This window comes from Salvelinus fontinalis, chromosome 4 (genome assembly GCF_029448725.1).
Source record: "Salvelinus fontinalis isolate EN_2023a chromosome 4, ASM2944872v1, whole genome shotgun sequence".
Classification (NCBI taxonomy): Eukaryota; Metazoa; Chordata; class Actinopteri; order Salmoniformes; family Salmonidae; genus Salvelinus; species Salvelinus fontinalis.
This window is the reverse complement of record NC_074668.1, coordinates 74,316,353-74,343,695: the sequence shown is the minus strand read 5'-3', so window position 1 is coordinate 74,343,695 and position 27,343 is coordinate 74,316,353. Positions and strand designations below refer to the sequence as shown.

General features: G+C 39.8%; 1 protein-coding gene and 1 long non-coding RNA gene across 4 annotated transcripts; one reads left to right on the top strand and one right to left on the bottom strand.

The window, feature by feature from the left end:
• Positions 1-1,215: 1,215 nt before the first annotated feature.
• LOC129854372 (transcription factor PU.1-like) lies at positions 1,216-16,776 on the bottom strand. Of its 2 annotated transcripts, none has more exons than XM_055921335.1 (5): positions 16,679-16,776; positions 9,197-9,287; positions 8,131-8,318; positions 3,404-3,563; positions 1,216-3,244 (listed from the first exon to the last, which is right to left on the bottom strand). In XM_055921335.1, the coding sequence occupies exons 1-5, from the start codon at positions 16,688-16,690 to the stop codon at positions 2,922-2,924; spliced, it is 774 nt and encodes a 257-aa protein (XP_055777310.1). In that variant the 5' UTR covers positions 16,691-16,776; the 3' UTR covers positions 1,216-2,921. The 2 variants fall into 2 exon arrangements, with proteins under 2 accessions (XP_055777310.1, XP_055777309.1); XM_055921334.1 differs by lacking the exon at positions 16,679-16,776 and adding an exon at positions 9,881-9,969.
• LOC129854373 (uncharacterized) lies at positions 2,975-10,184 on the top strand. 2 transcript variants are annotated; one of them, XR_008759292.1, is made up of 3 exons: positions 2,975-3,062; positions 8,971-9,067; positions 9,883-10,184. It is a non-coding gene; the product is annotated as an uncharacterized LOC129854373 (long non-coding RNA). The 2 variants fall into 2 exon arrangements; XR_008759291.1 differs by lacking the exon at positions 2,975-3,062 and adding an exon at positions 8,271-8,359.
• Positions 16,777-27,343: the final 10,567 nt, after the last annotated feature.

The following is a 27,343-nucleotide window of genomic DNA, read 5'->3' as shown; positions in this document are numbered from 1 at the left end:
GGTTTGTAGGCCTCCTTGCTCGCACACACTTTTTCACACATTTTCTATAGGATTGAGGTCAGGGCTTTGTGATGGCCACTCCAATATCTTGACTTTGTTATCCTTAAGCCATTTTGCCACAACTTTGGAAGTATGCTTTGGGTCATTGTCCATTTGGAAGACCCATTTGCGACCAAGCTTTAACTTCCTGACTGAGGTCTTGAGATGTTGCTTCAATATATCCATATAATTTTCCTCTCTCATGATACCATCTATTTTGTGAAGTGCACCAGTCCCTCCTGCAGCAAAGCACCCCCACAACATGATGCTGCCACCCCCATGCTTCATGGTTGGGATGGTGTTCTTCGGCTTGCAAGCCTCCCCCTTTTTCCTAACAACATAACGATGGTCATTATGGCCAAACAGTTCTATTTTTGTATCATCAGACCAGAGGACATTTCTCCAAAAAAGTATGATCTTTCTCCCCATGTGCAGTTGCAAACTGTAGTCTGGCTTTTTTATGGCGGTTTTGGAGCAGTGGCTTCTTCCTTGCCTTTCAGGTTATATCGATAAAGGACTCATTTCACTGTGGATATTGATACCTTTGTACCTGTTTCCTCCAGCGTATTCACAAGGTCCTTTGCTGTTGTTCTGGGATTGATTTGCACTTTTCGCACCAAAGTACGTTCATCTCTAGGAGGCAGAACGCGTCTCCTTCCTGAGCGGTATGACGGCTGCGTGGTCCCATAGTGTTTATACTTGCGTTCTATTGTTTTTACAGATGAACGTGGTACCTTCAGGCATTTGGAAATTGCTCCCAAGGATGAACCAGACAGATATTTTTTTTCTTCTGAGGTCTTGGCTGATTTCTTTTGATTTTCCCATGATGTCAAGCAAAGAGACACTGAGTTTGAAGGTAGGCCTTGAAATACACCCACACAGGTACACCTCCAATTGACTCAAATTATGTCAATTAGCCTATCAGAAGCTTCTAAAGCCATAACATGTTTAAAGGCACAGTCAATAACTCATATACACGTAATCTTCTGACCCACTGGAATTGTGATACAGTGAATTAAAAGTGAAATAATCTGTCTGTAAACAATTGTTGGAAAAATGACTTGTGTCATGCACAAAGTAGATGTCCTAACCGACTTGCCAAAACTATAATTTGTTAACAAGAAATTTGTGGAGTGGTTGAAAAATGAGTTTTAATGACTCCAACCTAAGTGTATGTAAACTTTCGACTTCAACTGTATGTTTTTATTTTCAACCTTGTATTATCGCTCAGTCAGTAATAAATGCAGGTGGGTTTACTTCAATCAATCCTCCCTGTTTCTACGATTTTGCATTATTAAATAGAATTTTTCTAACTATATCCCTGTCCTTTATGTCTCCTTTTAAGTTGTATTTATTCATTGCTTTATGGTGCTGTAGGGAAAATACACTTAAAACTATTATCTGTCTCTTGATGGTGTTCTCCCTGGATACCTCACTTTGCGTCACTTTTCACTGCAGACTGTGCCCTGTGCTCCCATCATAGAGCTGTGTCAGCACCCAGAATTATTTACACCTACAGGCTTCGGCTGCCACATAACTGGGCTGGGGGTGGGTGGATGGTGGAGGACGGGGTGGCCTTGTATGCTGCCAGTGGGCCCAGTAAAGTTTCCACGGCTGCCCACATGTCTATATATTATCTGGCTCGGCCACTGGGGTTCTGCGTACATGGCTGTGATTCCCAGAGTATTTGCTAAAGCCAGTCTGTGATGTGCTGGAACAATGTGAGGATGAGTCGACTAAAACCACATGACGTGTGAGAAATAGAAATGCTTTTGAGTTCATCACGTGCAGATATGTAACTGAGTCATGCCAACATACAAACATGCCAACATGCATTATACAGAGAGCACATAGAGTACGGGAAAATAACTGGTCATATACACTTTCATACAGTTCAAACAGGGGTCTATGATTGAGAGCATGGGAGAAATATCCCTGTGTTGGTATTCCTAGGCTAGGAATAGATTGCACCCCAGCTCGGAGGAGGCAAGGGTCTGTGCTATATCTCAGAACACAAGCAGATGATAAGGGCTGGGTGACAAGCCTCTTCACCCTCTCCCATTTCAGGAACAAGTCAATGGGTTGTTACAGGGAAGTAATGGTCAAGGGGACAGTCCAAAAAGTTTGCAGGTTAAACCTCCCAATGTTCAGAAGGGTTTACTTCCCAAAGTCTTGAGCTAACATGAGTTAGTATGAAATACACATGTAATACCATCAATCAAATATACAAGCTTTATACCACGGCTTGGCTGAATTCTCAATTCTGATTAGCAAAAGCTAATGTATAATATGTTGTGTTTGTGTGCTGCTACACCAAAGGTTAAGCAAGAGGAATTGCGTATCCAAAGTCAGTGCATCTCAGAGTGTCAAATCAATTTCATTAATGCTAAAGAGTTCTTTATCACAGTCTTTTTCTTTGTTTACATTGCATCCAAGTCTAATCGATGTCAAATGTGCACAATGGTCAGTGAGTCCAACAGTGCGTAGAAGTCAGTGAACACAGACAGCTTTAAGAAAGGAGATCTCTGAGGACTTCTAGTGGTCATCTGTATTACCACTCCTGTAAGCTTTCTGGTGATAATGATTGACAGTATCATTTGAAACGGTGCTGTTTCTACGTGCTATAGATGTGATTGTGCAATCATTGAGTTGTAGGAGCAAAACTTGCTAATTGTCAGATTCCATTAAGACATTGGCTTTGACGTTCACATAAATGCTTTTTACAAGAGCAGCAAAAACAGTTATTGTTGATTTGAGCACAATCAACAGTTATTACATTGATAACCATCTTGCATACTATATACAGTTAACTATCTCTCTCTCTCTCTCTCTCTCTCTCTCTCACTCTACCCTTCTTCAGGACTTCCACTATGTTTCTCCCTCTACAAATGGGAATATGGCCTCCTCTCCAAGTGAGACCTCCCGCCCAGCACTTCACCACTGAACTGATAAGTCAGCTTCTTCTTGACCTTTTTGACCTCGCCTGTCTTGCCATAGTTGCGAAGAGCCCGTGCCATCTTCTGGTAGGTCATTTTCTTGCGATTGCCCTTCTGTACGCCCCACCGATGTGCCAGTGCCTCCTTGTGTTTCGAGGAGAACTGGAAGGTGCCCTTGTCCCTGTCCACCCACCAGATACTGTCCTTCATGTCCCCATTCCTCAGCAGATCCAGCAGGAACTGGTAGAGACGGATCTTCTTCTTGTTGCCTATATTAATGTTGACAAAATGACAAAATGGTTAAACTTGCAATGAATCAGTTGAGGAGGTTCCCTACCTATGACCTACATGGGGTAGGATTATTGTGACCTCAAAAGCTAAATCATCATGTGAGATATTAGGTATGCATTTATGAAAGAATTCCCTACCCAATTCTCCCCTTGTTACGTGGGCAATGTGGTCCCTCAGACACTCTTCATCAGACACTTCTAGTGGAGGGCTGCGGCCTCCTGGCTCCTCGTCATCTGAGCTCCTCATCGTCTGAGGAGAGGGGTGCAAGTAGCCCATGGCACGAGGGTAATATGGCACCTTGGACACCACAAACAACAATAACCATGTAGTCATTACAATACAAAACCATTACAATTACAACCAATTACAATACATTATTTTTGGAGCAGTGTTCAATGAGAAATTACAACTAAACAAATTAGATACCATGCTGATCATGTTATATACACAGTGAGGCGCAAGTGTTATTAATGACGGCAACCATTTTTACTCCCCCAATCATTTATCACCATCACAGATGGCTGGTGGCACCTTAATTAGGGAGGACTGGCACATAGTAATGGCTGGAATGGAATAAATGGAATGGTATCAAACACTCCATTCAAGCCATTATTATGAGCTGTCCTCCCCTCAACACCCTCCTGTGAATACTCACTCCCTTGAATTTATCAAGTGACAGTGGAGTTGAATGATTACTTATGTGGGAGAAAAAGAGCTTCAACGCAGATTTACTTAAAGTGTAGTCAACTTTGTTCTAAGGGCAGAAATAATCTGATTGGTTTAGGGCAGAACCAATCCGATTGGTTTTTAACTCTGAATCTTGTAAATAACTTTGAGCTAACAAGTTGTAATGTTTTAAAATCATTTTTGTGTTACAGTAGTCAAACAAAGGTGACAGTATCTCTAAGATACAACTGGTCTCCTGACTTGAAGTGAAGAGTAAAATGTAGCAAACTAGCAGCCTTATGCTAAGCTAATCAGAGCCTCTTAGCTACTCATGTTGAATTAATAAATAGAATATTGAGTCATAGAATAAAACTAGCTAGGTCTCAAATATACCTGAAAATCGGCTCCCAGTTACTTTATCAAAAATATTTAGTTAAATAAGCTATATAAACTTCTGGGGTAAGAAAAGTAAAATGCTAAGCTAAATGTAGCTTAGCTGAACAGAAACCTACCTCCTACTAATGTTGAATTATAAAATAAAAAATAGGTAGCTAGTTAGGTCTCAAATCTGCCAATAGGTCAGTTAACATTTGTTTTAAAAGTTTAGTTGAATAAGCAATATCAACAAAAAAAAATGAAACAGACTGTTTATGCTACCCTGGGGGCAGAAATGTTAGTTTGGGTCAAGATCACTTGGTGCCCTAAGGGCAGACTTTAAGCAAACTGGAATGCATTGTTTAAATGCTTCCCCGGGTGCAGTAGTGTTCATTTTGGTTTGGATCACTTTGGTGCCCTAAGGGCAGAATTCAAGCACAAAAGGTGATACAAAAAAGTATTTACTGCCCTAGGGACAGCCATGGACATATGGTAATTTCCATGTAAAAGGACCCATGAGCCCCAACATGTGAAGTTCATAGGAGAAATTAAGGCAGATATACATTTTTCAACCATTTGCCATCCTAAAAATGACTATCATGTTAAGTAAAGACCCCTGCCAACTAATATCAACACGTTCATTGTTACATTTGGATACATGTTTCTGCCTGTAAATTTAAGAAACATTGCCTTGTGCTTTGAAATTCCGTTACCAAAACCCTGCATATCTTTAAGATATTTTCTAATTTCTCTCCCTCATAAGGAGGGAGGATAATGAAAGGTCACAGAAGTAACAAGTACACCTATCAATTATTATTGTCACGATCGTCGTTACATGAAAGAGAAAAGGACCAAGGCGCAGCGTGAAATGAACACATATTTAATCAACGAAGACGAAGAACACTTACAAACTAAACAACAAACCGACGACCGTGAAGCTATAATAATGACAAGTGCAGACACAGGCAACTTACACATAGACATAGACAATCACCCACAAACTACCTAATGACTATGGTTGCCTAAATATGGCTCCCAATGAGAGACAACGATAGACAGCTGTCTCTAATTGAGAACCAATCTAGGCAACCATAGACGTACATACACCTAGACTAAACATTGCCCCATAAACATACAAAAAAACCTAGACAATACAAAACACATCCCTCCCCCATGTCACACCCTGACCTAACTAAAATAATAAAGAAAACAAAGATAACTAAGGCCAGGGCGTAACAATTATAGTGTTTTTACTGATATCAATTTTGTTAATAAATTATTAAATAATTAAAACTTGGTAACGGAATTTCCCAAAACTCGGTAATGGAATATCTGCAATTTAATTGGCTACAATGGGAAATCATAGTAGTCACAAACCACAGTTGGGTTCACAAGTTTGGACAGCACAGTACTATACAGTACCGTAAATAAAAGTAGAGTAGAGCTCAGTACAGTAAAGAAAGGTACAGTACAGTACTGTACTGTATTGTAAAGTACTGAACTATACTCTACTTTACTGTACTCTACTGTACTCGATTGTACTCTACTGTTCTGTGCTCTGCTGTACTGTACTCTACTGAACTCTACTGTGTTGTACTTTGATGTCCAAACTTATGAAACATAGACGTTCGTTCTATGACTGGTTCAGATTTGGTTAGATTAGGACCAAGCAAATTTGGTCTTGTTTGGGGGCAGAGCTCATTAAAGTAATAGCCGTTGTGTAGAATAATCCCCAAAATATGCAAAGGAGGATATTGCATATGTATACCTTTGTGTACCTATTTAGGATAGATCCACATGAAGAGAATGACATTCATATCCATAATTATGCATTTCTGTGTAGTACAGATCAGGGACCCATGATGAAATTCTGTTACCGTAATTAATTTAACCAGTGTAAATCCACTTCACCTATTGTAGTTCCATAACAAAAAATAGATTTTTTCAATGTCAAGGTGTCATGTCATAGCTGACACCCCATTCTTTCTGCAGACATTGTTGAATCCTAATTCTGAAATTTTACAGAAATTCTGTTACCAAACTTTGAATCTGCACAGATCTTCCAGTAAATGTGTTTTTGTAAAATTTTCCGTGTAAATTGTTAAACGTAGCCCTTGTGCATAGAGCCCTGGTGCACTGTATGGTTTGTTAAACTTTAAAATAAATTGTTTTTGTTTGACATACATTTTAAGTGAACAATCTGAGTCGTGGAATTGCCCTTTTCTAAATCCTATTGTTATCGTCACCCAAACTAACATTTACTGGCATATTTGAGACCTAGCTAGCTAGCTCTGTTCTTTGACTCAACATTAGTAGAAGATAGCTATCTGCTAGCCAATTAGTTCTGTTTTGCTTAGCATTTTATATTGATGCCTCTGGAGCAGCATAACTATCCATCCCTGTTGTTTTTGTCATAAAGCTTATTCAACTTAACATTTCAATAAAGCAAATGTTACCTGACTTATTTGTATATTTGACACCTAGTTAGCTATAGTAGTTATATTTATTAATTCAACATGAGTAGCTAAGAGGTTGCTAAATGCTTAGCTAACTAGCTTGCTCTGATTAGCTTAGCATGTCACTGCTAGCTTGCTACATTTGACTCTGTTTCAAGTCAGGAGACCAGTTGTATTTTAGAGGTATTGGCACATTTGTCTTCATACTCATAAAAACAACTTGTAACTCAAAGTTTTATTGACATGATTCTCAGTTCAAACCTTCGCCATGTTTTTAAGAGTAGTATATCTGTTAAACTCTGCCCATTGACCTGTTCTTGACAATATAATCATCTCAAGTTAGCCCAGCGGTCGCAAAGATTTTAGGACACCGCCCCGCTGCATGAGGTGTGATATGTGGTCGCTGTTATTGCAGTTTGACTGTTTGGCTGTGCAAAATCCTGGCAAAACATTCAGCACACAGTTCTAAAAACCTACTGTTTCTGCTCTGAGGCAGTATAAATATTACACTTTAAACAGAGAGCATTAATTAATGAGCGTGGATGAGAATATCCTTAAAGATGCATTTTCTATTTTTAAATGGAACTGACATACTGTCTCAGAGCAGAAACAGTGGGTTTTTAGAACTGTGTGCTGAATGTTTTGCCAGGATTTTGCACAGCCAAACAGTCAAACTGCAATAACAGCAACCACATATCACACAAGAAGACAGACAATGTTCTCTGTGTGTGTGTGTGTGTGTGTGTGTGTGTGTGTGTGTGTGTGTGTGTGTGTGTGTGTGTGTGTGTGTGTGTGTGTGTGTGTGTGTGTGTGTGTGTGTGTGTGTGTGTGTGTGTGTGTGTGTGTGTGTGTGTGTGTGTGTGTGTGTGTGTGTGTGTGTGTGTGTGTGTGTGTGTGTGTGTGTGTGTGTGACATAATGTTGGGGAGGCCACTTCTGGTTAAAAAAAGAATTATTTGTTCATCAGCCGTTAGTGAGTTGGCAGATTATAGTTCTGTAGCAACACCAGCAGGCCCCAGTTAGGAAAAGGCCACAATGTCAAACCATCTGTGTGTAGGCGCACCCTACATCCTCCACGCAACATAGCTCACCAGTAACAAACAGTAGCCCAGATATGCTTTCATACTCATTTCTTTATCTGAAGCCAGATGGTTGATTTTATGTTTATCTGTTATTAGGCATTTCTGAAGCATTGCTATTGCCACTAGAGGGGACATGTAAATGAATTCTGCTACTTGCTTTAGTCCTGAACATTCAGAACATTCTCTATTAGTCATGTACACTACATCTGCTTGAAAAAAATGACCAACTCCAACGCTCTGTCTGTGTTAGAGGAAAAGAGAGGTCAGGGGTCAGGGGGTGGGCTCACCGGTGGGGGTAGGGCATGGTTGTGTCCCCCAAGGCCAGGGTCCAGAGAGAGAGTGTCAACATCGCTGTAACGAGCCATACTGGGTAGATGTAGCTGCTGGACACTCTGGAGCTCAGTGAAGTGGCCCTCTGGGAGGTTGTCAAAGTCCAGAGGATGAGCATGATGAGTGGCGTGATAGTCCCAGTGTTCTGAACAGAGAGAAGCATTTTAATTGTTCGTAGAGTAAGAGGTAGGTCTGAAGGGAGTGTACACTAAATGGCAATGTTCAGATGGAATAGAATAGAGAAAACCTATTTGACTACAGATTCCAAATATACAATGTCTGCTATACATTTAAAGTGTTCAGCAAAATGTTTTAGGCAGTTTCCTGTTCACACATCTTTGCTTTGGCAGTTGCCTTTTTCTTTATTTTTAGCCTGAATGTCACAAATGTGTTAAATTGTGTAGCAACTCTAAAAACATTCCGCAGGTAAACATGTTTTAGTGATCTGTTGTGTTCTGTCCTGACACTGCACCAGAGACTTGCCCTTCTTTTATTTTATATTTATCAAGCATACTGTAATAATTGAGTTTGTTAAATGGAGCAGAGCCTATATAATTCTACAGCTCCTACTAGTAAATACCAGTTTGTTCTTGCAGTAGGATCAGTTGATTACAGGAGAAAATACAACCAAACCTCTCCATTTCAATAAACCCCAGGGGGGAAAGTTGTGCCTGACAGAAATGGCATCTGTTTCCTGTACTCCATGGGGGCAACATGGTTGGCTCCAGCTGCAGTGTCTTGATACTTTTTATGTACAGTATTGTCTTTAATACAGCTACTGTGTGTGATTTCCTCAGGCCTGGTCAAACACATACTGAATCTAGTTGGGCCGGCACTATTCACTTCCGTATAAGTGATCTTCAAATTGTTTATTTCGTCTACAATTATGCGATGGTAAGTTCATCAGAGAAAGCAACATTATTTTTTAAATGTATATCATTGTATCATAGTTACCAAGATTATCAATAGATAATACATGAGGTATTAATACTAGGAAAAATGTTGTAGTATTTTAAAGCTCACCTCCTTGACTCTCTGCATCGATGACATACGGATATGAATATTCTGACATTTGTTGTCTATAGATGTCGGGTTCGTACATGTCTTCTGATGCCTGTTAAAACAAAAATAATATCCTCAACTGAAATCATAACAAAACTTCCCATAATGTTTTACTATTGTTTCCTAGGAACTGAAACTTAACATCCATATACAAATTGCTTTCTGCCCTTGATAATGTTTGTTGATAATGACATTGTTGAACAACATTTTGAGCTTTTTAAACTTCATTGACATTTACTATAATACTTTTGCTGGGTTTTTTCATGGTTGGTCATGACCTTACAAAATGGATTGTTGTGAAACAAAACATATTGTTAGTTGTATAAACTATTATGTTTGAAATATTGTTCTTTTGCCGGTATGTAGACCACAAAAGTACCAACATTGTGTACCAGTTTAAGAGTTTGAAATTGAATGATGTTACAGTAATCGATTAACATATTTTAATTAATTATCATAATTTGAAAAATTCAATGTTAATATGAAATTCAAACTTGAATTCAGTGAGCTTGAGATGCATTTTCTGTATAAGTACATCCTGTGGTATATAAACAAGTACATAAACTCAACAAATAACCACATACCTGTACATACTTGGGCCTATAACTGAATTAACACAAATTGTTTGACTCATTGTGTACTTACAGGACCAGGTGAGATGAGGTACCCCTCCATTCTGTACGGATGCAACATGAAGGCTTCTTCTTGAACCGACCTACTTCAGGCACTTAGCTTCAATTGTTTCTCACACTCTTTCAAAACTTTTCCCGCACCATTGCACAACGTTTACCAAATTTCCACTCACCAAACGAAACCCAAAATGTCTGCCTCTGCCTACACAACTTTATCCACTTGTAAGCCAAGCTATTCTCTGGGACTCAAATTTTGTCTAAGAAAATAAAAGAAATTAGCCCTACTCAATGACTGAAAATTAAAAGGGAACCTGATATTTTGACTTCTGTATATCTTTGTGGGTGTACACATCTCAGTGTGACTGGTGGCGGTTCCTGGTCATTGGTGATTTGTCAGGGGGAGATTCTAACATCTCACATTTATTAAGGCTCAATTGCGTCTCCTCCCAAACCAGCCAATCATTTCAAGGCCTGTCTTAACTGTCAGTCTTCTAGCATAGCATCATCTGTCAGTGGATAGTATCTTAGCATCTCATTGTGACCATTTTGCCAACCAAACTAAATGTGTTTTTTTTTGTGTGGCTAAAGTGCAGGCATCCATATTCATATACCTTGCATACACTATACAAATCTATGTGAATATTACAAATCTAATATTAAACATTTTTAGCATGTTTCAATGCCAGACACCTTAACATTGTCATCTCACATTTTAAACTGGTTTAATTCCTACTTCTCAGACCAGTATCAGTGTGTACATTGGATTTGGTGTTCAGCAAGGTTCGGCACTTGGACCCCTGTTATTCCCTATACTATGCTATCCATTCAAATAAACTGGTGTAAATATGTCAATTAAAAAACAAACCAGTAGCTTGAGTTCTAACCATATCAATGAAATAATGACTCACATACATTGATGAATTCTGCTATATTTCTATCCAAACAATTGTTTCATCTGTGTGTAGATTAGCTGGACAGATAAAATCATGCCACTTCCTTTTTGCAATCCTGCAACAGCTGTGGAGATAAAGGGAAAGGAGATCAAATACCTCCTAAGACAATAGTAGTGTTGGTGGGGGGATTCTTGAGAAATTGCAAATGTTTTATTCTATTTTCTGACCAAATGTGTTTTTCTCACCATTCACCATTCTTCCTTACAATGAGTACAGTGTACAGTAGCTCTGCTACTAGACTCAGATGACCCTCTCTCCTGACCCTATGGGCTGGTTTACAGGACACAGTACGAGTATGCTTTTTTATCCAGGACTAGGCAGTGTCTGGGAAACCAGCCCTATCTGTCTCAGGTATCTCTCCCTGACACAACATCTCTGTTTTAACTTGAAGAGAAGTGAGGTCACAAGCCTATCCTCCAACTGACAGGCTTGTGTAGATTTGGACAGAGGAAGAGTGCATCAGTCTGATAATGACCAGATACTTGAAATACTGTAGACAGTAAGATCCAAATCGCACTGAAGATAATTTCGGAATTATTATTATATTCCCTTGGTGGTTCAAAGCTTAATATAACACACAACCAAAAACCCTGTCGTCAAATGTGCTCTATTATGGATGTCCATGTATTATATTGTTTTTCCTCTCCTTCATCTCTACCAAAGACTATGTTGAATTTTCTGTGAATTGTTATAACCTTATCTGATAATATTTGTATGTGCTAAGTAGCACAAAATACAGTGCATTCTTTGTTTAATAATCAACATTAACAAAGGCAAACAATCAGTTTGACTTGCTGGTTGCAGTATAACTATCTTAATTTGGTAGGCCTGTGCATTTGATGTTGGTGGACTTTGTTGGATTTTGGTTTACGTGGCTTTTCAGTTTGCCTTGCTTGCATGGTCTGGGGTTATAATTTGAGTCCCCTGCATCCTTCTACCACTTGTAGGTCTGCTGAAACCACACAGCCTGTCCATGGCCCCCATGTTAATCACAGCTGTCTGAGCTAAACTGATGACATTTAGTATTAATACACTATGTGCGTTACACCAAGCCCAGCACGCTATTTTCACCACGGCTATTTTCAGAGCACACAAACGACTCTCTTTTTGAATATATCGTTTTTTCTCAAACACAAAAATATGCTGTTTTGTCATAAATCATTCAGGTTTCCTAGATCTGTTTAAAATGAACTATTAGGTGGAGATTGGTGGACATCTCAGTAAGAGGTCAGTCCCTCAGCCTCATGGACAACACTATAGTTAGTTTGATGAGTATGATATACTGTAATTTCTGTTCCCCTGTACTTTGCTTTACAGAGTATATCCACATACAGGTCTACTACATAAGGCTTCAGATTACTAGGCCTTCGACAGCTAAGAACAAGATGAAAGTTAAACAGGCGTCATTGTGCTCATCCCATTTTGGGAAAGACAAGAAACCACTTTCAGTTCTGTGTTTGAATGAATGGCTCAATACATTAAATGTGTATTGAAATTACATTTCTTACAATGTAAAAAGCTACAGGAAATAGGCAGATAACGTTCCAACAGAATCAGGCCTATGATTTGGTTTTACATTTCTACTGTTAGTCAACTTCAGTCTTGACCATCATCATTTTCAGCATCACACGTGCACGCACACACACACACACACACCCACACCCCCACACACACACCACTATGTAAAAGAGGAACTGGGAAATTCTCTTTTAGATTCAGTTCCTTATGGGGGGGTTGCTGTGAATGACTCCATTTGTGTGTCTAAACTTCAGTATGATCTAGGCCACAAAACTTAAAATATAAATATATAGGGGTATTTCAGTGATTGTCTTGTCTGATCACGTTGGGCCATTTCATACAGTAAGGAAACACAATACGTACCGTATCTTATCAGTCTCTGACAGATCAGACCAGCTTCTTTCTTTGGTAAAACATAGTAGATAAGATGTCTACTGTGTTTGGTTTCCAGCAATGACTTGTGGACAAAGCTCCTGGACACATAAAGCCTTTTACTGGAATATATATACTTAGTTAATGGCAATACTTAATAAAACATGCTTTTTAATACAAGACTAGGTCTGGGAAACCAGCCCAGAAGTTCAGTGTGTAACTTTGCTACAGGCACACGGATGCTGTTGTGTTTACTGTATCACTTGCACCCATGGACGCTTTGGTTTTAGGCTACGAAAGCGAGTGACTGAGTACTCGACAACTTGAGATGTCTGAATGCAGTTATGTTCACAAGATGCATATCTCTGATGGCTAAAGCATCCTTATAAGCAAGCAGTCACATTGACACCTCTTACTTAACAGCCCCTTATGGCTTTAATACCCTGAGTTCTCAGGGCCACAGTGTGACATTAGTACTCATTTAGCAATACAGACAATACACTGGAGGGGGACTCAGTCAGGGTCTCAACTTACTGTTTTGAGTTAGAATAGTAGAATACACAAGATGCAATTTTGAAATTTAGTTGTGCATCAGGAGTTTTTCTCTTGTTACGTCAGTCACTGACAGTCAGTCAATTAGCCCGTCAGCTAAATATTTTTTTGATTGTTAAGTTAGTCTAGCTACTGTATTTTAACTTCTAGTTTAACACCATAGTACTCTCCAAACTTGTCACCAAGCTCGAGACCCTCGGGCTCGACCCCGCCCTGTGCAACTGGGTACTGGACTTCCTGACGGGCCGCCCCCAGGTGGTGAGGGTAGGTAACAACATCTCCACCCCGCTGATACTCAACTCTGGGGCCCCACAAGGGTGCGTTCTGAGCCCTCTCCTGTACTCCCTGTTCACCCACGACTGCGTGGTCATGCACGCCTCCAACTCAATCATCAAGTTTGCAGACGACACTACAGTGGTAGGCTTGAGTACCAACAACGACGAGACGGCCTACAGGGAGGAGGTGACGGCCCTCGGAGTGTGGTGTCAGGAAAATAACCTCACACTCAACGTCAACAAAACAAATAAGATGATCGTGGACTTCAGGAAACAGCAGAGGGAGTACCCCCCTATCCACATCGACGAGACATTAGTGGAGAGGGTAGAAAGTTTTAAGTTCCTCAGCGTACACATCACGGACAAACTGAATTGGTCCACCCACACAGACAGTTCAACCTCAGGAGGCTGAAGAAATTCGGCTTGTCACCAAAAGCACTCACAAACTTTTACAGATGCACAATCGAGAGCATCCTGTCGGGCTGTATCACCGCCTGGTACGGCAACTGCACCGCCCACAACCGTAAGGCTCTCCAGAGGGTAGTGAGGTCTGCACAACGCATCACCAGGGGCAAACTACCTGCCCTCCAGGACACCTACACCACCCAATGTCACAGGAAGGCCATAAAGATAATCAAGGACAACAACCACCCGAGCCACTGCCTGTTCACCCCGCTATCATCCAGAAGGCGAGGTCAGTACAGGTGCATCAAAGCAGGGACCGAGAGACTGAAAAACAGCTTCTATCTCAAGGCCATCAGACTGTTAAACAGCCACCACTAACATTGAGAGGCTGCTGCCATACATGTAAAAAATGTATCACTAGCCACTTTAAACAATGCCACTTAATATAATGTTTACATACCCTACATTACTCATCTCATATCTATATACTGTACTCGATACCATCTACTGCATCTTGCCTATGCCGTTCTGTACCATCACTCATTCATATATCATTATATACATATTCTTCATCCCTTTACACTTGTGTGTATAAGGTAGCTGTTGTGAAATTGTTAGGTTAGATTACTCGTTGGTTATTACTGCATTGTCGGAACTAGAAGCACAAGCATTTCGCTACACTCGCATTAACATCTGCTAACCATGTGTATGTGACAAATAAAATTTGATTTGATTTGACTTAGTAATCATGGTCCAATTACCAACCAGGGAGCCCCCTTGATTTGGTTGTCACTCTCACTCAAATATCATATTAAAAATTGCAAACATTTCTCTCCACCCAATGGCAACTTTTTTAGCATTGCAGGAAATTAGCTGTTAAAACTGCAAAACCTTCTTTCCCCCTCATGGAAAATGTGTAAAATTGCAAAAAACTTTCTTTAAAACTGCAGTATTTTCATTATGCCCCATGGCAAAATGTGTAGAATGTACTCTAAAACGTAAAGATGCAATATGCAGAAATTGCTTTGCCGTTTCCTGGTTGCTAAAATTCTAATAGTTGGCCAAATTTCTGTTTATGTGACAGAACAAGCAATATTTTCAATAACCCAAAACATTGTATTTTTAGCTGTTTGAAGCTGGTGTACAAAACCAAAGGTAAAAGTCGCAAAAACAAAACTTAAGAACTGGAAGCATAGAAATAGCGCACAAGAATGACATATCTATAACTCACATTTCTATGTACATTTGGTCTGGTTGCCCAAAAAGTTGCAACATATTGCAGCTTACATTTTTTTCTCTCTGCTGCAAAATGTTTTGCTTGCAAGGTGGCAACCCCCACCCCAAAATGTTTTTGCTTAGGGCCCCCAAAAGCCTAGAGTCTTTTGCAACTGACTGCATATGTGGGTATGGATGTGGATATGGATATGCAGACCGAGTTCAGATTTTTTGTGGCCCCCATCCCCATCAAAGTTGCCCATACCTGGTTTAAACCAATTTCAGTAAAAAACATTTTTACAAGCTGTTTCTTTTACAGTGGCAAAAGACTGCATTCTTAAGGATTGCAAAATAGTCACAATGCAGGCCAACATTTCTAGGCAGGACTATATCTGGCATTAAATGGAAACCTTTGATTACTCATATGTCATAATCTGTTTGTTTAATTCGAACAGACAGAGAGCCTCTACTGGACCTCTGTGGCCTCACACTTTCGGGTCATGAGAACATACCCACAGACCCTCTCACAAGGGTATGACATGCAACACCACTGACTGTGGAAAACAGGATACAGAGACCGTCGCAACAGGAAATGTTGCACTCTTTGTCTATTGTTTGACCAACATTTCTCCAGATCAATGTCCACACTGTGCTGGTTTTGACAGCATTTACGTAATCATCCTCTGACAAACTCTATTGAACAACTAGAGTAATTTATCTTGAATAGTTGGAAACATGTTACAGCCCAGTAAAACATTCGATAACACTTTATTTGGATAGTGAGTTGGAAAATCCGGACTATGTTGATAAGCTACTGCTTGCTAAGGTTATGGTTAGGGTTAGGTTTAGAATAAGGGTTAGGATAATGGTTAGTATTAGAGCTAAGGTTAGTAGATAGTTAGTTGAAATGTTACTGATAGTGTCTGTAAAGCATCTACAGATGGACTATCCAAATAGTGTTACCAAACATTCTTCATTCGAGTTATTATTTAAAGAGTACTGTTATTAGTTTTGATGTGCTGACAACATATTCTAAAACAATTAATTACATTTAGAAGAAACAAATTAAGACCAATGTGGATACAAAGTATTAGCTGCCAATGATGACCATAGGTCTACTGCCTAGATGTTAGCTAAAGATAACTTTTAAAGGTACATTTTTACTCTTGACGTAACCCATTGACTCTCAGTCAAAGATAAAATATACTATTAATGATCAACAAGGGTAAATTAGTATTTATTTTTCAACAACTTATAACGCAAGACTATCAAATCAAATAATGGATAAGGATATAATGCAAACTGTAACCTAGTGATCTACAAAGGCCAAATTGCCTCTCAAATTGCCTCTTTACTCCATTCAATAAAAAGTAGCAAGAATACCAATACTAGTAATACAGATATATCTCTGAGCTGAAACCAGCATAAAAACATATTTCATAACATTACAATCTGTATCAAAGGATGCTCATGGGAAGAAACGCCTCCTGCCTCTCTCAGTCCAGCCAGCCTCACTCTTACCGTCACTCTCATAAGTCTTCCAGGAGCAGCATGGATAGTAGTACGCTCTCTGTGAATGCAGGAGAATCTCACTGAGTCGGTTAAAGCAAATTGCCACAGAGAGCAAGAAATCTGAGATTTCTATAACTTAACTAGGGAACTAAAAACTTCCTTAAATTTTACCAATTTAACCTGGAACTCAAAAGATTTTCTTCTCCTTCTCCTTCTTCCTTAAACCAGATGGTAACTAAACAGCTTGCCACAAAGCAAAGCTTAATTAGAGGTAGTGGTCGAGGTAGTCATCTGTGATCTGATTTCTGCTCCCTCTGTGGAGCCACTTGCTCCTTCCAGGCCTTATACTGCAGGTGCAATTCAGTAGTATGCCATAGACTCCATTAGATTTCCATATGACGAACTGAACACCACGGGCCCTTATTGATTTGGATGTATATCAGAGAGTTGTTTATAATTATCACGAATCAAGGTAAGACCCAGATGCAGACACGTCGAATTGACAATGGTTTAATATGCCAACAGGGGCAGGCAATAGACAGGTCAAGGCAGGCAGGGGTCAGTGAACAAGAGGTGGGGCAACGGTACCGAACGGCAGGCAGGCTCAGGGGCAGGCAGAGTGGTAAGGCAGGCGGGCTCAGAGTCAGGACAGGCAAGGGTAAAAACCAGGAGGGCGAGAAAAAGAGAAACTGGGAAAAGCAGGCGATGCGAACAAAAACGCTGGTTGACATGACAAACAGTTAACGGACAAACAGAGAACACAGGTATAAATATACGGGGGATAATGGGGAAGATGGGCGACACCTGGAGGGGGGTGGAGATAATCACAAGGACAGGTGAAACAGATCAGGGTGTGACAATAATTGAACGGAGTGGACACACACTGCTATGGCCGTGGGTTATCCAAATGTAAATCGTAGTTATTTGTTTTGTCTACTGTCTACCCAGATAATAAAGAACTGGTTGTACGCATATATGTTGGAGGATAATCAGAATATTAGATCCCCAAAAAACATTCTCGAAAAGCGAGCAACTGTCAGGAAAATGATGGTTTTGAGAGCATGGCCTGGATAGACAGGCTGCAGAGAGGACCCTGACCCTGGTTTCCTGCCTGACTGACACCAGCAGTTTCGTTGGCCGTCATCTCTTTCACAATGACATGGAGCCGCCCCTGACAGGCGTGCAAGGGGACATCCAGATTTCTCACTTCTTATTCCCGATTCCTCATTTTCCCCAATGCACTCGACTTCACAAGATCCAACCGTCAGACAAGGCTTGGATAGAAGACAAAGTTAAATCACATGGCCCATTGACAAGCACACACACACACATGCACGCACACGCACACACTATGTTTTCCATAAACTCTGCTTCATGGGCCCTTGTCCCACCAACCATAAGTTCCTCTTTCTATATGCATTGCTCAAGTCAGCCAGGGATGACTCATAGTGCGGACATTATTCATGTTTCTGTTCTCTTAACCTCTCACAAACAATCTGAATGTCTTCTCAAGGCCCTCGTGTGTCCATTGTGCTGCATTGTGTTGTCCATTGTTTTTCTTTTTTCAAGATGGTAGGGATAAAAACAGCAAACAGAGGACATAGAAGGCACAGTATGTGGGTATGTGCCGGTGTATTGTGGTGGAAGGTGGGGTGTGTATTTTTGTGTTTGGAAAAGTCAAGTTAAGTCAGTAAAAAAGGGAAATGGTTGCAAATGCCAGAGCCCATGTGTGTCTGCAAGCAGGAGTTAGGACAGAGAGAGTTTTCAATTTTGTGCAGATATGGGACATACATTTTAAAATAAATAATAAATATTGTCTGATCATGATGAAGCGGTCCCCAACCCTGTACCCTAGACACAGAGCGACCCCCACACTAAGGAGAAATCCTTATCTGTTTCATCGGCGTACTGCAAGTAGCCTATATCCAGCCAAGACAGAAAAATAAAGGTGATCAGTGACCCACTAAAGCAGCACTGCCCCCTCAAGTGTCTGAGCCTGCCTGGCAGGGTTGGTCCAATAAAGCCAAAGCCCTCGGATGGCTGAGCATAATATTGTCACGAGAATTTTGAATCCCATTGATAATAACAATCAATCAATAGCTTTGACCAATCCCTGAGGTTTGTAAGACCATGGGTTTAATAATAGTTAGTCAAAGACTCAGCTTATGCAAAAGGTTAGTACAGTTTATTCACAAGAACGTTCTCAAGTCCACAATACAAAGACATCCATTTTATAGTGGCGCACATACTTCCACACAAATAGTAGATATCATACGCATATACATACACACGAACAGTAGGTATCCGACACACATATTGTATCACTACCCAGCCAACAAAGATTATGGAGACCGTGAGAAGCACTCCCTGTCCTCCCCCAAGATTAGGGAAACCGTGAGAAGTACTCCCTGCCCTCTCCCAAATCTCTCAGTGGCCCCTAGCCAAGGTCGGCATCGAATTTTGCTCAGACAGTCTGTGTTTAAGATACTATAAAGACATATTGTACAGATATATTGTTTTACCCAAATTCTGACTAAAACTACACACATCATTTATTATATTTTTACTGACTAAAACTACACACATCATTAATAATAATTGTATGATTCTAATCAATTTCATACAATTATATGGTTTCAGGGTGGAATATTCTAATCATTCATTTAAACATATAAATTCCATTAACAATCCACCCTTAATGACTAAATAATACACCCTGATACCTCAAACACTATATGGAAACATGAATGGTATACAAGAATAATCCAAACCAATACATGTATGTACATTCAATATTCATCAATGACTGTTATAGGCCTATATCCAATCATAACGCTTCCTGTTAGAATTTTTATTACAATCTTCATAAATAACAGTCTAAACATTAAAAATAGTATCATCCAACACTGTCTCCTCGTAGTTAAAAGAAACGGAGCCATCTCCTAGGCCTGGAGGCCTGTATTCGTCATCCCACTGGCCGGAGCTTGGAATTGGTCCTTATCTCACAATCTGTTGCGTCATTGACCTCTCCAGAATCCTGGTGATCAAACCTCTCACACATGGGACCAAACAACATCCACACAGAACCAAAACACTCATACAGGTGAAAGTTGCCCACAACACAGTGATTATGACAGTTTTCCATTTCCCAAACACACTGTCAAACCAATTTGTTCGAGAATTATCCACCCCAGAGTTCTTTGCTAATTCGTGAGCTAATGTGGTAAACCCAACCAGGGCCTTGGTCACTGATCCATCTGGAGCTGTGTTATTTAAAAAATAAACGTACAGCAATGAACCCCAATCATTCTACATGCCCCGCCCTTTTCTGCCAATAACATATCAAGAGTCAGTCTATTTTACCAGGTCATGAGGGAGGTGGCGTATAATTAGTCAGAGAACCCCTTTACTGCATCCCCAGCATCCCCAGTATCATTCACGAATCTCTGTTGATTATAATGGAGGTCATTAATCCAATCCACATTTTTATTTATTGTCAACCACCAAAAGAACGTGGTGGTATGGTCTTCACCTATTTGATTCATACAGTAGCTTAGTATTAATCTGTAACTTCCCTGAGGATGCAAATAGCATCCATCTAGACAAAGCTACTCCCCTCCTGGTCAAAACTCCTCCTGTGCCTACTTTAGCCTCCTATACCTGGCCTCTGATGACTAACTCGAACTGGTTGGACCAATAACCCCGGGGCGCAAGTTCCTAACCACCCTTTTTGGTAGTTTCTGTCGTATGCGTCCTTTGCTGGTACGAGCCCACCCTACATCAGTTATAGGTGCTGTTAGGTTAAGATTTTTCTCCTGTACTTCCAAACCTAAGTTAGTCACATTAACGATTACCTTTCAGCCATTAACCTCTTGACGCTAGGGGTCAGATTATTATTATTATTTTTAAATAACGTTCCCAAGGTAAACAGACTATTTCTCAGGTCCAGATCGTAGAATATGCATATAATTTACAGATTAGGATAGAAAACACTCCAAAGTTTCCAAAACTGTCAAAATATTGTCTGTGAGTATAAGAAAAACTGGGGAAATCTAACCCGGACGTGATTTTTCTTTTTAAATCTGTGTTTACTTGCCCGTCTTTCTTCCATTTAAAGGGGTATCAACCAGATTCCTTTTCCAATGGCTTCCTCAGGCTGTGACCAGGCTTCAAACATAGTTTCAGGCTTTTATTTTGAAAAATGAGCGAGATTTTTCAAAAGTAGTCAGGTGTCCTTTGATTAGTTCCTGCGTGCGAGAGGGGTAGCTCTCCAATTTCTTTCTCTCTTTTATTGAATAGGTTACGGTCCGGTTGAAAAATTATCGATTATGTTTGTTAAAAACAACCTACGAACATTACGTTTCTACGAACATTACGTTTCTATGTTTCTACGAACATTACGGAAACTTTTGGGAATTTTCGTCGAACGGAACGAGGCTTTGGTTTTCTGAACATACTGCGCAACCCAAATGGCGTTTTTTTGTTATAAAAGTAATATTTATCGAACAAAAAGAACATTTATTGTGTAACTGGGAGTCTCGTGAGTGCAAACATCCGAAGATTATCAAAGGTAAGCGATTCATTTTATTGCTTTTCTGACTTTCGTGACCATGCTAATTTGGGGCTAGCTGCTCTAGCATTGATTGATACACTCACAAAAGCTTGGATTGCTTTCGCTGCAAAGCATATTTTCAAAATCTGACACGATAGGTGGATTAACAACAAGCTAAGCTGTGTTTTGGTATATTTCACTTGTGATTGTATGATTATAAATATTTTTAGTAATATTTTTTAACCTGTCTAGGATCAGCGTGGCGCTAGCGGCACACCCCCCCCCCCCCCACTGAAAAACCAGTGCCGCGAAATTCAAAAAAAATATTTTTTTAAAATATTTAACTTTCACACATTAAAGTCCAATACAGCTAATGAAAGACACAGATCTTATGAATCCAGTCAACATTTCCGATTTTTAAAATGTTTTACAGGGAAGACACAATATGTAAAGATGTACATCTATTACCTAAAAACACATTAGCATATTCCACCATCTTTTATTTGTCCACCAACACCAGTAGCCATCACCAATTCGGCTAAACTAAGATATTTATAGCCCCTAACCAACAAAAAAACTCATTAGATGACAGTCTGATAACATATTTATGGTATGGGATAGGTTTTGTTAGAAAAAAGTGCATATTTCAGGTAGATGGCATAGTTTACAATTGCACCCACCATCACAAATGGACTAGAATAATTACAATGAGCAACGTGTTTACCTAACTACTAATCATCAAACATTTCGTAAAAATACACAGCATACACGAATCGAAAGACACAGATCCTGTGAATACAGACAATATTTCAGATTTTCTAAGTGTCTTACAGCGAAAACACAATAAATCGTTATATTAGCTTAGCACATAGCAATTAGCAGCCCAGCATTGATTCTAGCCAAAGTGAGCGATAAAAGTCAACATCGCCAAAAGATATTAATTTTTTCACTAACCTTCTCAGAATTCTTCCGATGACACTCCTGTAACATCACATTACAACATGCATATACAGTTTGATCGAAAATGTTTATATTTAGCCACCAAAATCATGGTTAGACAATGTGAAATGTAGACAAGCTGGTAAAGAAAACGTCCTTGCGCCACTTAGACAGTGATCTACTCTTATACATAAATACTCATAAACGTGACTAAAAAATATAGGGTGGACAGGGATTGATAGACAATTTAATTCTTAATACAATTGCGTTATTACATTTTTTAATTTATCCTTACTTTTCAATACAGTTTGCGCCAAGCGAAGCTACGTCAAAAAACATGGCGTCCTAAGCCACTAAAATGTTTCGACAGAAACACGATTTATCATAATAAAAATGTCCTACCTTGAGCTGTTCTTCCATCAGTATCTTGGGCAAAGGATCCTTTCTTGGGAGAAATCGTCTTTTGGTGGAAAGCTGTCCTCTTGCCATGTGGAAATGTCAACTACGTTCGGGATGAACTGAAAAGCGCACCCAACTTTTCACATCGTTGCAAAAATAAATGTCCCAAAATCGCACTAAACGGATATAAATTGCTATAAAACGCTTTAAATTAACTACTTTGTGATGTTTGTAACTCCTATAACGAGTGAAAAGATGACCGGAGAAATATAACAGGCTAAACTAACGCTTGGAACAGGAGAGGGTCGGTGTCTTCCACGCGCGTTACGCAGCAAGAAAAGACTTGCTAGCTAAAGGTTTTTTTCATTTGTAGGGCCTGTGAACGAGCAATCGAGCCCGTTGGAATCGTCATCACGTAAAGGCATCCAGGGGAAGACGTAAGAAGTGTCCGTATAGTCATAGCAACGACAGAGCCCTTTTAAATGACTTCAGAAAAGTGGCCAACGTTTCTCAAATCTGACTCCATGTCAGGGAAATTGCTGTAGAATGGGCTCTGTTCCACTTAGAGACAAAATTTCAACTCCTATAGAAACTATAGACTGTTTTCTATCCAATAATAATAATAATATGCATATTGTACGATCAAGGATTTTGTGGGAAGCCGTTTAAAAAATTAGCCACATTAGCATAAATAGTCTAAACAGCGCCCCCATCCCCAACAGGTTAATCTGATACGTTTGGGAATTTTCTTCTGCCTTTCAGGACTGGAACGAGGCTGTAGTTTTCTGAACATAACGCGCAACCCAAATGGCGTTTTTTTGTTATAAAAGTAATATTTATCGAACAAAAAGAACATTTATTGTGTAACTGGGAGTCTCGTGAGTGCAAAGATCTGAAGATTATCAAAGGTAAGCGATTAATTTTATTGCTTTTCTGACTTTCGTGACCATGCTAATTTGGGGCTAGCTGTTCTAGCATTGATTGATACACTCACAAAAGCTTGGATTGCTTTTGCTGCAAAGCATATTTTCACAATCTGACACGATAGGTGGATTATCAACAAGCTAAGCTGTGTTTTGGTATATTTCACTTGTGATTGCATGATTATAAATATTTTTAGTAATATTTTGCTCCCTGTAATTCAGCGGTTGTTTAGGAAAGGGATCCCGCTAACGGGATCCGTAGCGCAGAGAAGTTAAAATCATCTAAGTTCTCGGTGCCATTCTTGTATCTATAACACTGGTACTCATCAGGAGTTAAAGTGAACCGAGGTGGGTTGGCCGAGTACTTCAATCTGGCCAACCCAATCCCTGTAAAGTTATTTGCTTTCCTAGGAAATTGTTTAATGTTTACCTTAAATCCTACATCTTGATCTTCTTTGACTCCTTATTCTGTAAGACACTCATCAGTGTATTATATCGTTTATCTTTTACTTTTTATCAATGACGATGGCGTCATATAATTAGTACCGGCAGGTGGTAGATCTGGATGTATCAGAAAGGTTACCAAGACTATAATGCCGTTCAGAGCCCCTACTCTTCCCCAAAACCGCCAACCCTCTCCTGCCCTTAGTCTGTCTGCTAGGTACCACCCCATACTCACACTTCTAGGATCACCCACAGTGATGAACGGTCGGGAGAGGAAATCTTTGTTAAGGAGGTAACCCCCGGACCCTGTTGGTACTCGGTTCTTCTCCTAACTCTGTGTGTGATCAGCAGTGCTTTGTATGTGTACATACCCTTTTGCAGTGGGTAACGTGGACCCAAGTGACTCTCTCAGCTATTCTAATGGCAAAGGCGGTGGTTTAACAGAACCTGGTATGGGCCTTCCCAACGGGGCTGCTTCCAGTCTATACTCCTCAGGGACTGGATCCACACCCAGTCTCCTGGTTGGATTGAGTGAATCACCTTCTCCTGTAATTCACCTGTTGGACACAAAATCTTGGACATACGGGTTTGGTTAACAAACAGTCTTCTCATGTGTTCTGCTAATATATCTTCAACTTCTATGTCTACCTGTTCTGGTCCCTAACTCTGGCCTTCTATTTGTTCTACCCAATTAGCTAAACTGTCATCTATTATTTAAAGAAATAGATCCTAGTAACCCAACTCTAGGGATAATATCTTGACCTAATTTTTTTGTTACCATTTTTTTTTTAAGTAGTTCATTATCACATAGGCCACAACGTCTTTCCTAACCTGCAGTGTTTCCTAACCTGCTCCACCATCCTTACTCTAACCTGCTTTCTGTCTACCCTGGTGCTTATTCTGTGCAGAAATATTTCTGTATGCTCCAAAGTGTTGTCTAATTACCTCTACCATCTACCATTTCCGTATGTTTCAAAGTGTTGTCTAATTACCTCTACCATCTACCATCCCTCCGGTTGATACAAGGCTCTGCCCCTGTATCAATATTGCTGCATACCTAAACAATGACATAGGTAGTATGGGCAACTTATCCTTGAACCAAATCTTTTCTGAATCCCTCTATTCCTGTCTTAGGATGTGCGACTCCTTCTAATGCCCTTGCTACATCCCTCTGTGTCCATGCCCTATAGACTTCCATCGTGTCTGGTTATGCTCCATCCCCAGCTCTGGGGTTGGGTAAGGTTATGAGTGGGAATTGGGGTATCTTTTCATCGTCTTCTAATTATTCTGTGTCACTTCTGTCTTCTCTCAATCCTGGCTTATTATGAGATTCTAACCTTCGTAACGCTCCAAGTCTCCTGCTCCTCACTCCCAGTCTCTCCCTCTCATTCTCCTCAAATTCCTTCTGCTCTCTCTCTCTCTCTTGCTCATTTCCTGGCCACCCCCCTCCCCACATATTCCCAAACCATCAAGGGCACCTTAGGCCTCCGCATAGGGCGGGTAGTATGGGCCCTTCTCCGTCTGCCTTTGCTACTATCTGTCTGTCGCTTTTTCTTATAACCTCTCAATCCTATCAAATATAGGTTGTTTCCAAATATTGACTAAATGTCTCATCTGTCTGCCTGTCTGAACTCATGGATTTTAGAAAAATCACATGTCTATGGTAGTAATCTCTAAGGTTATTACATAGTTTGATTAACGTTATCTCGATGCTCTCAATGATCCTGAATCACCACAGATGTCATATATCCCTGTCCTGTTGGCTTAGAATATGTTCTAAATACTTAACATAAGTCTACCATTAGTCCAAGGCTATGCCATTTCTTTCTTCTCATTGGTTAAAATTACAAACACGTCAAAGAACTATAAACTCGTTCATAATTATCAATTGCACAAATTACCGTGAAATCAGTATTACAAATGACCTTAAATTCATTATCCAAATGGCCCTCCCATGAGGCTGATCAGACTACAAAGGAAAGCCATGATAGAGATCAAAAGTCATACCACCCTTTCACAGTAGTGTTTCTTACTATATTAGACAAATTAAAGAAAAACCATCAACCATTTTCTACATGTTCTATCCCAGGTTCCCAGAACATTCCCTTCTCCACAGAATTCACGTGTTTTATTAAAACTCAGAAAATCTAACTTAGTTAAACATTCCATGTGTGTGTGCACCCCTTTAAGATATCGTGACTTCTAGGAAACATTCCAAAGAGACAATGAAACCTTCCTATTCCCAGGAAAAAATACAACCACTTGGTTCAGCATTTCATTATACTACACCGATTCAGAAACCCAAATGTTGACCACAAACAAAACCTATTATTAATGATTATTCCATTGTACTCCCTCCAATCATTAGTTTTACATTTCCTCAATGGTTATATGTACATGCGCTACCCTTGGATACAATGCTGTACTTTAAATCTATGAAATTCCCCTACTTTAACATACTACTTGCCTCGTTTGGCCCAAGCTTGCTTTGCAAAATGTAAAACCCATTTAGTCTGTCTGCAAACATTCTCTCAAAGTGCTTGATAGGAATACCCAGCCATTCGACACACATAACTGTGATTAATGTGCACTGTCCCTGTAAAATAAAATTAACTCAACCTGCAATCCACTTTACTGATCTGACATTGTTCCACGTAATGGAAACAGATTATAATGTTAGTTTTCATTACTTTCTGTTCCAATTCACTGGTGTTACCTAAAGAATCAAACCAAGAATCAATAACCAGAAACTATCACAAAACTTTTGTCCGACATCAGTTAATCCATAAGAATAAAAACACATTGCGATGGGCACAACACTATCTTAATTATCTCTCTGCTATTATTTAGAATTCATTAGATTTAGGTAGCTGTCTCTTCTATGATTCAGTCATTTAAATACGACTCCATTCTCAATAGGTTATTCCAGCAGACCATTTAGGCAAGACAACGTATTACATCGAAATCGCCTCGCTATTATTTAGAATGAATTCTAATCTAGTCTTTGAATTAAACCTAAACAAGCTATTAAAACGTTCAGTTTATATCTTAAACAAACACTAACAACCGTATCTTTCCAGGCAAGAAATATAAATTGTTCAACTACTATCAGAAACCCAGATTTCAGTTAATTGGTGCTTAGGCTGGGATATGAACCTGAGTCTCACACATGGTAGGCAATAATTCTACCCCTGGACCACCAAAGCTATTGAAATGGCGAAGACTCGTCGCCAATAACCCTATTTATTATTGTCTCTAATGGAAAACTCAGGCACGTACTACCGAGACAATTCCCAGAAAATAGCCCTAATTTAAAGGTCCAAGCGTTTCCCCAGCAAGGATTCTCCTTACTCTCTCTCTCTCGTTGTCTCTGCCTCTCTCTTTCTCTCTTTCCTTTGTTCTTAATTCTGGGACCTC

Coding starts and splice junctions, on each gene's coding strand:
- LOC129854372 (XM_055921334.1), bottom strand. CDS start 9,928: ATGTTGCATCCGTACAGAATGGAGGGGTACCTCATCTCACCTGGTCCT. Junction 9,288..9,880: donor ACCTCATCTCACCTGGTCCT/GTAAGTACACAA, acceptor TTGTTTTAACAG/GCATCAGAAGACATGTACGA. Junction 3,564..8,130: donor ACCATGCCCTACCCCCACCG/GTGAGCCCACCC, acceptor GTGGTGTCCAAG/GTGCCATATTACCCTCGTGC.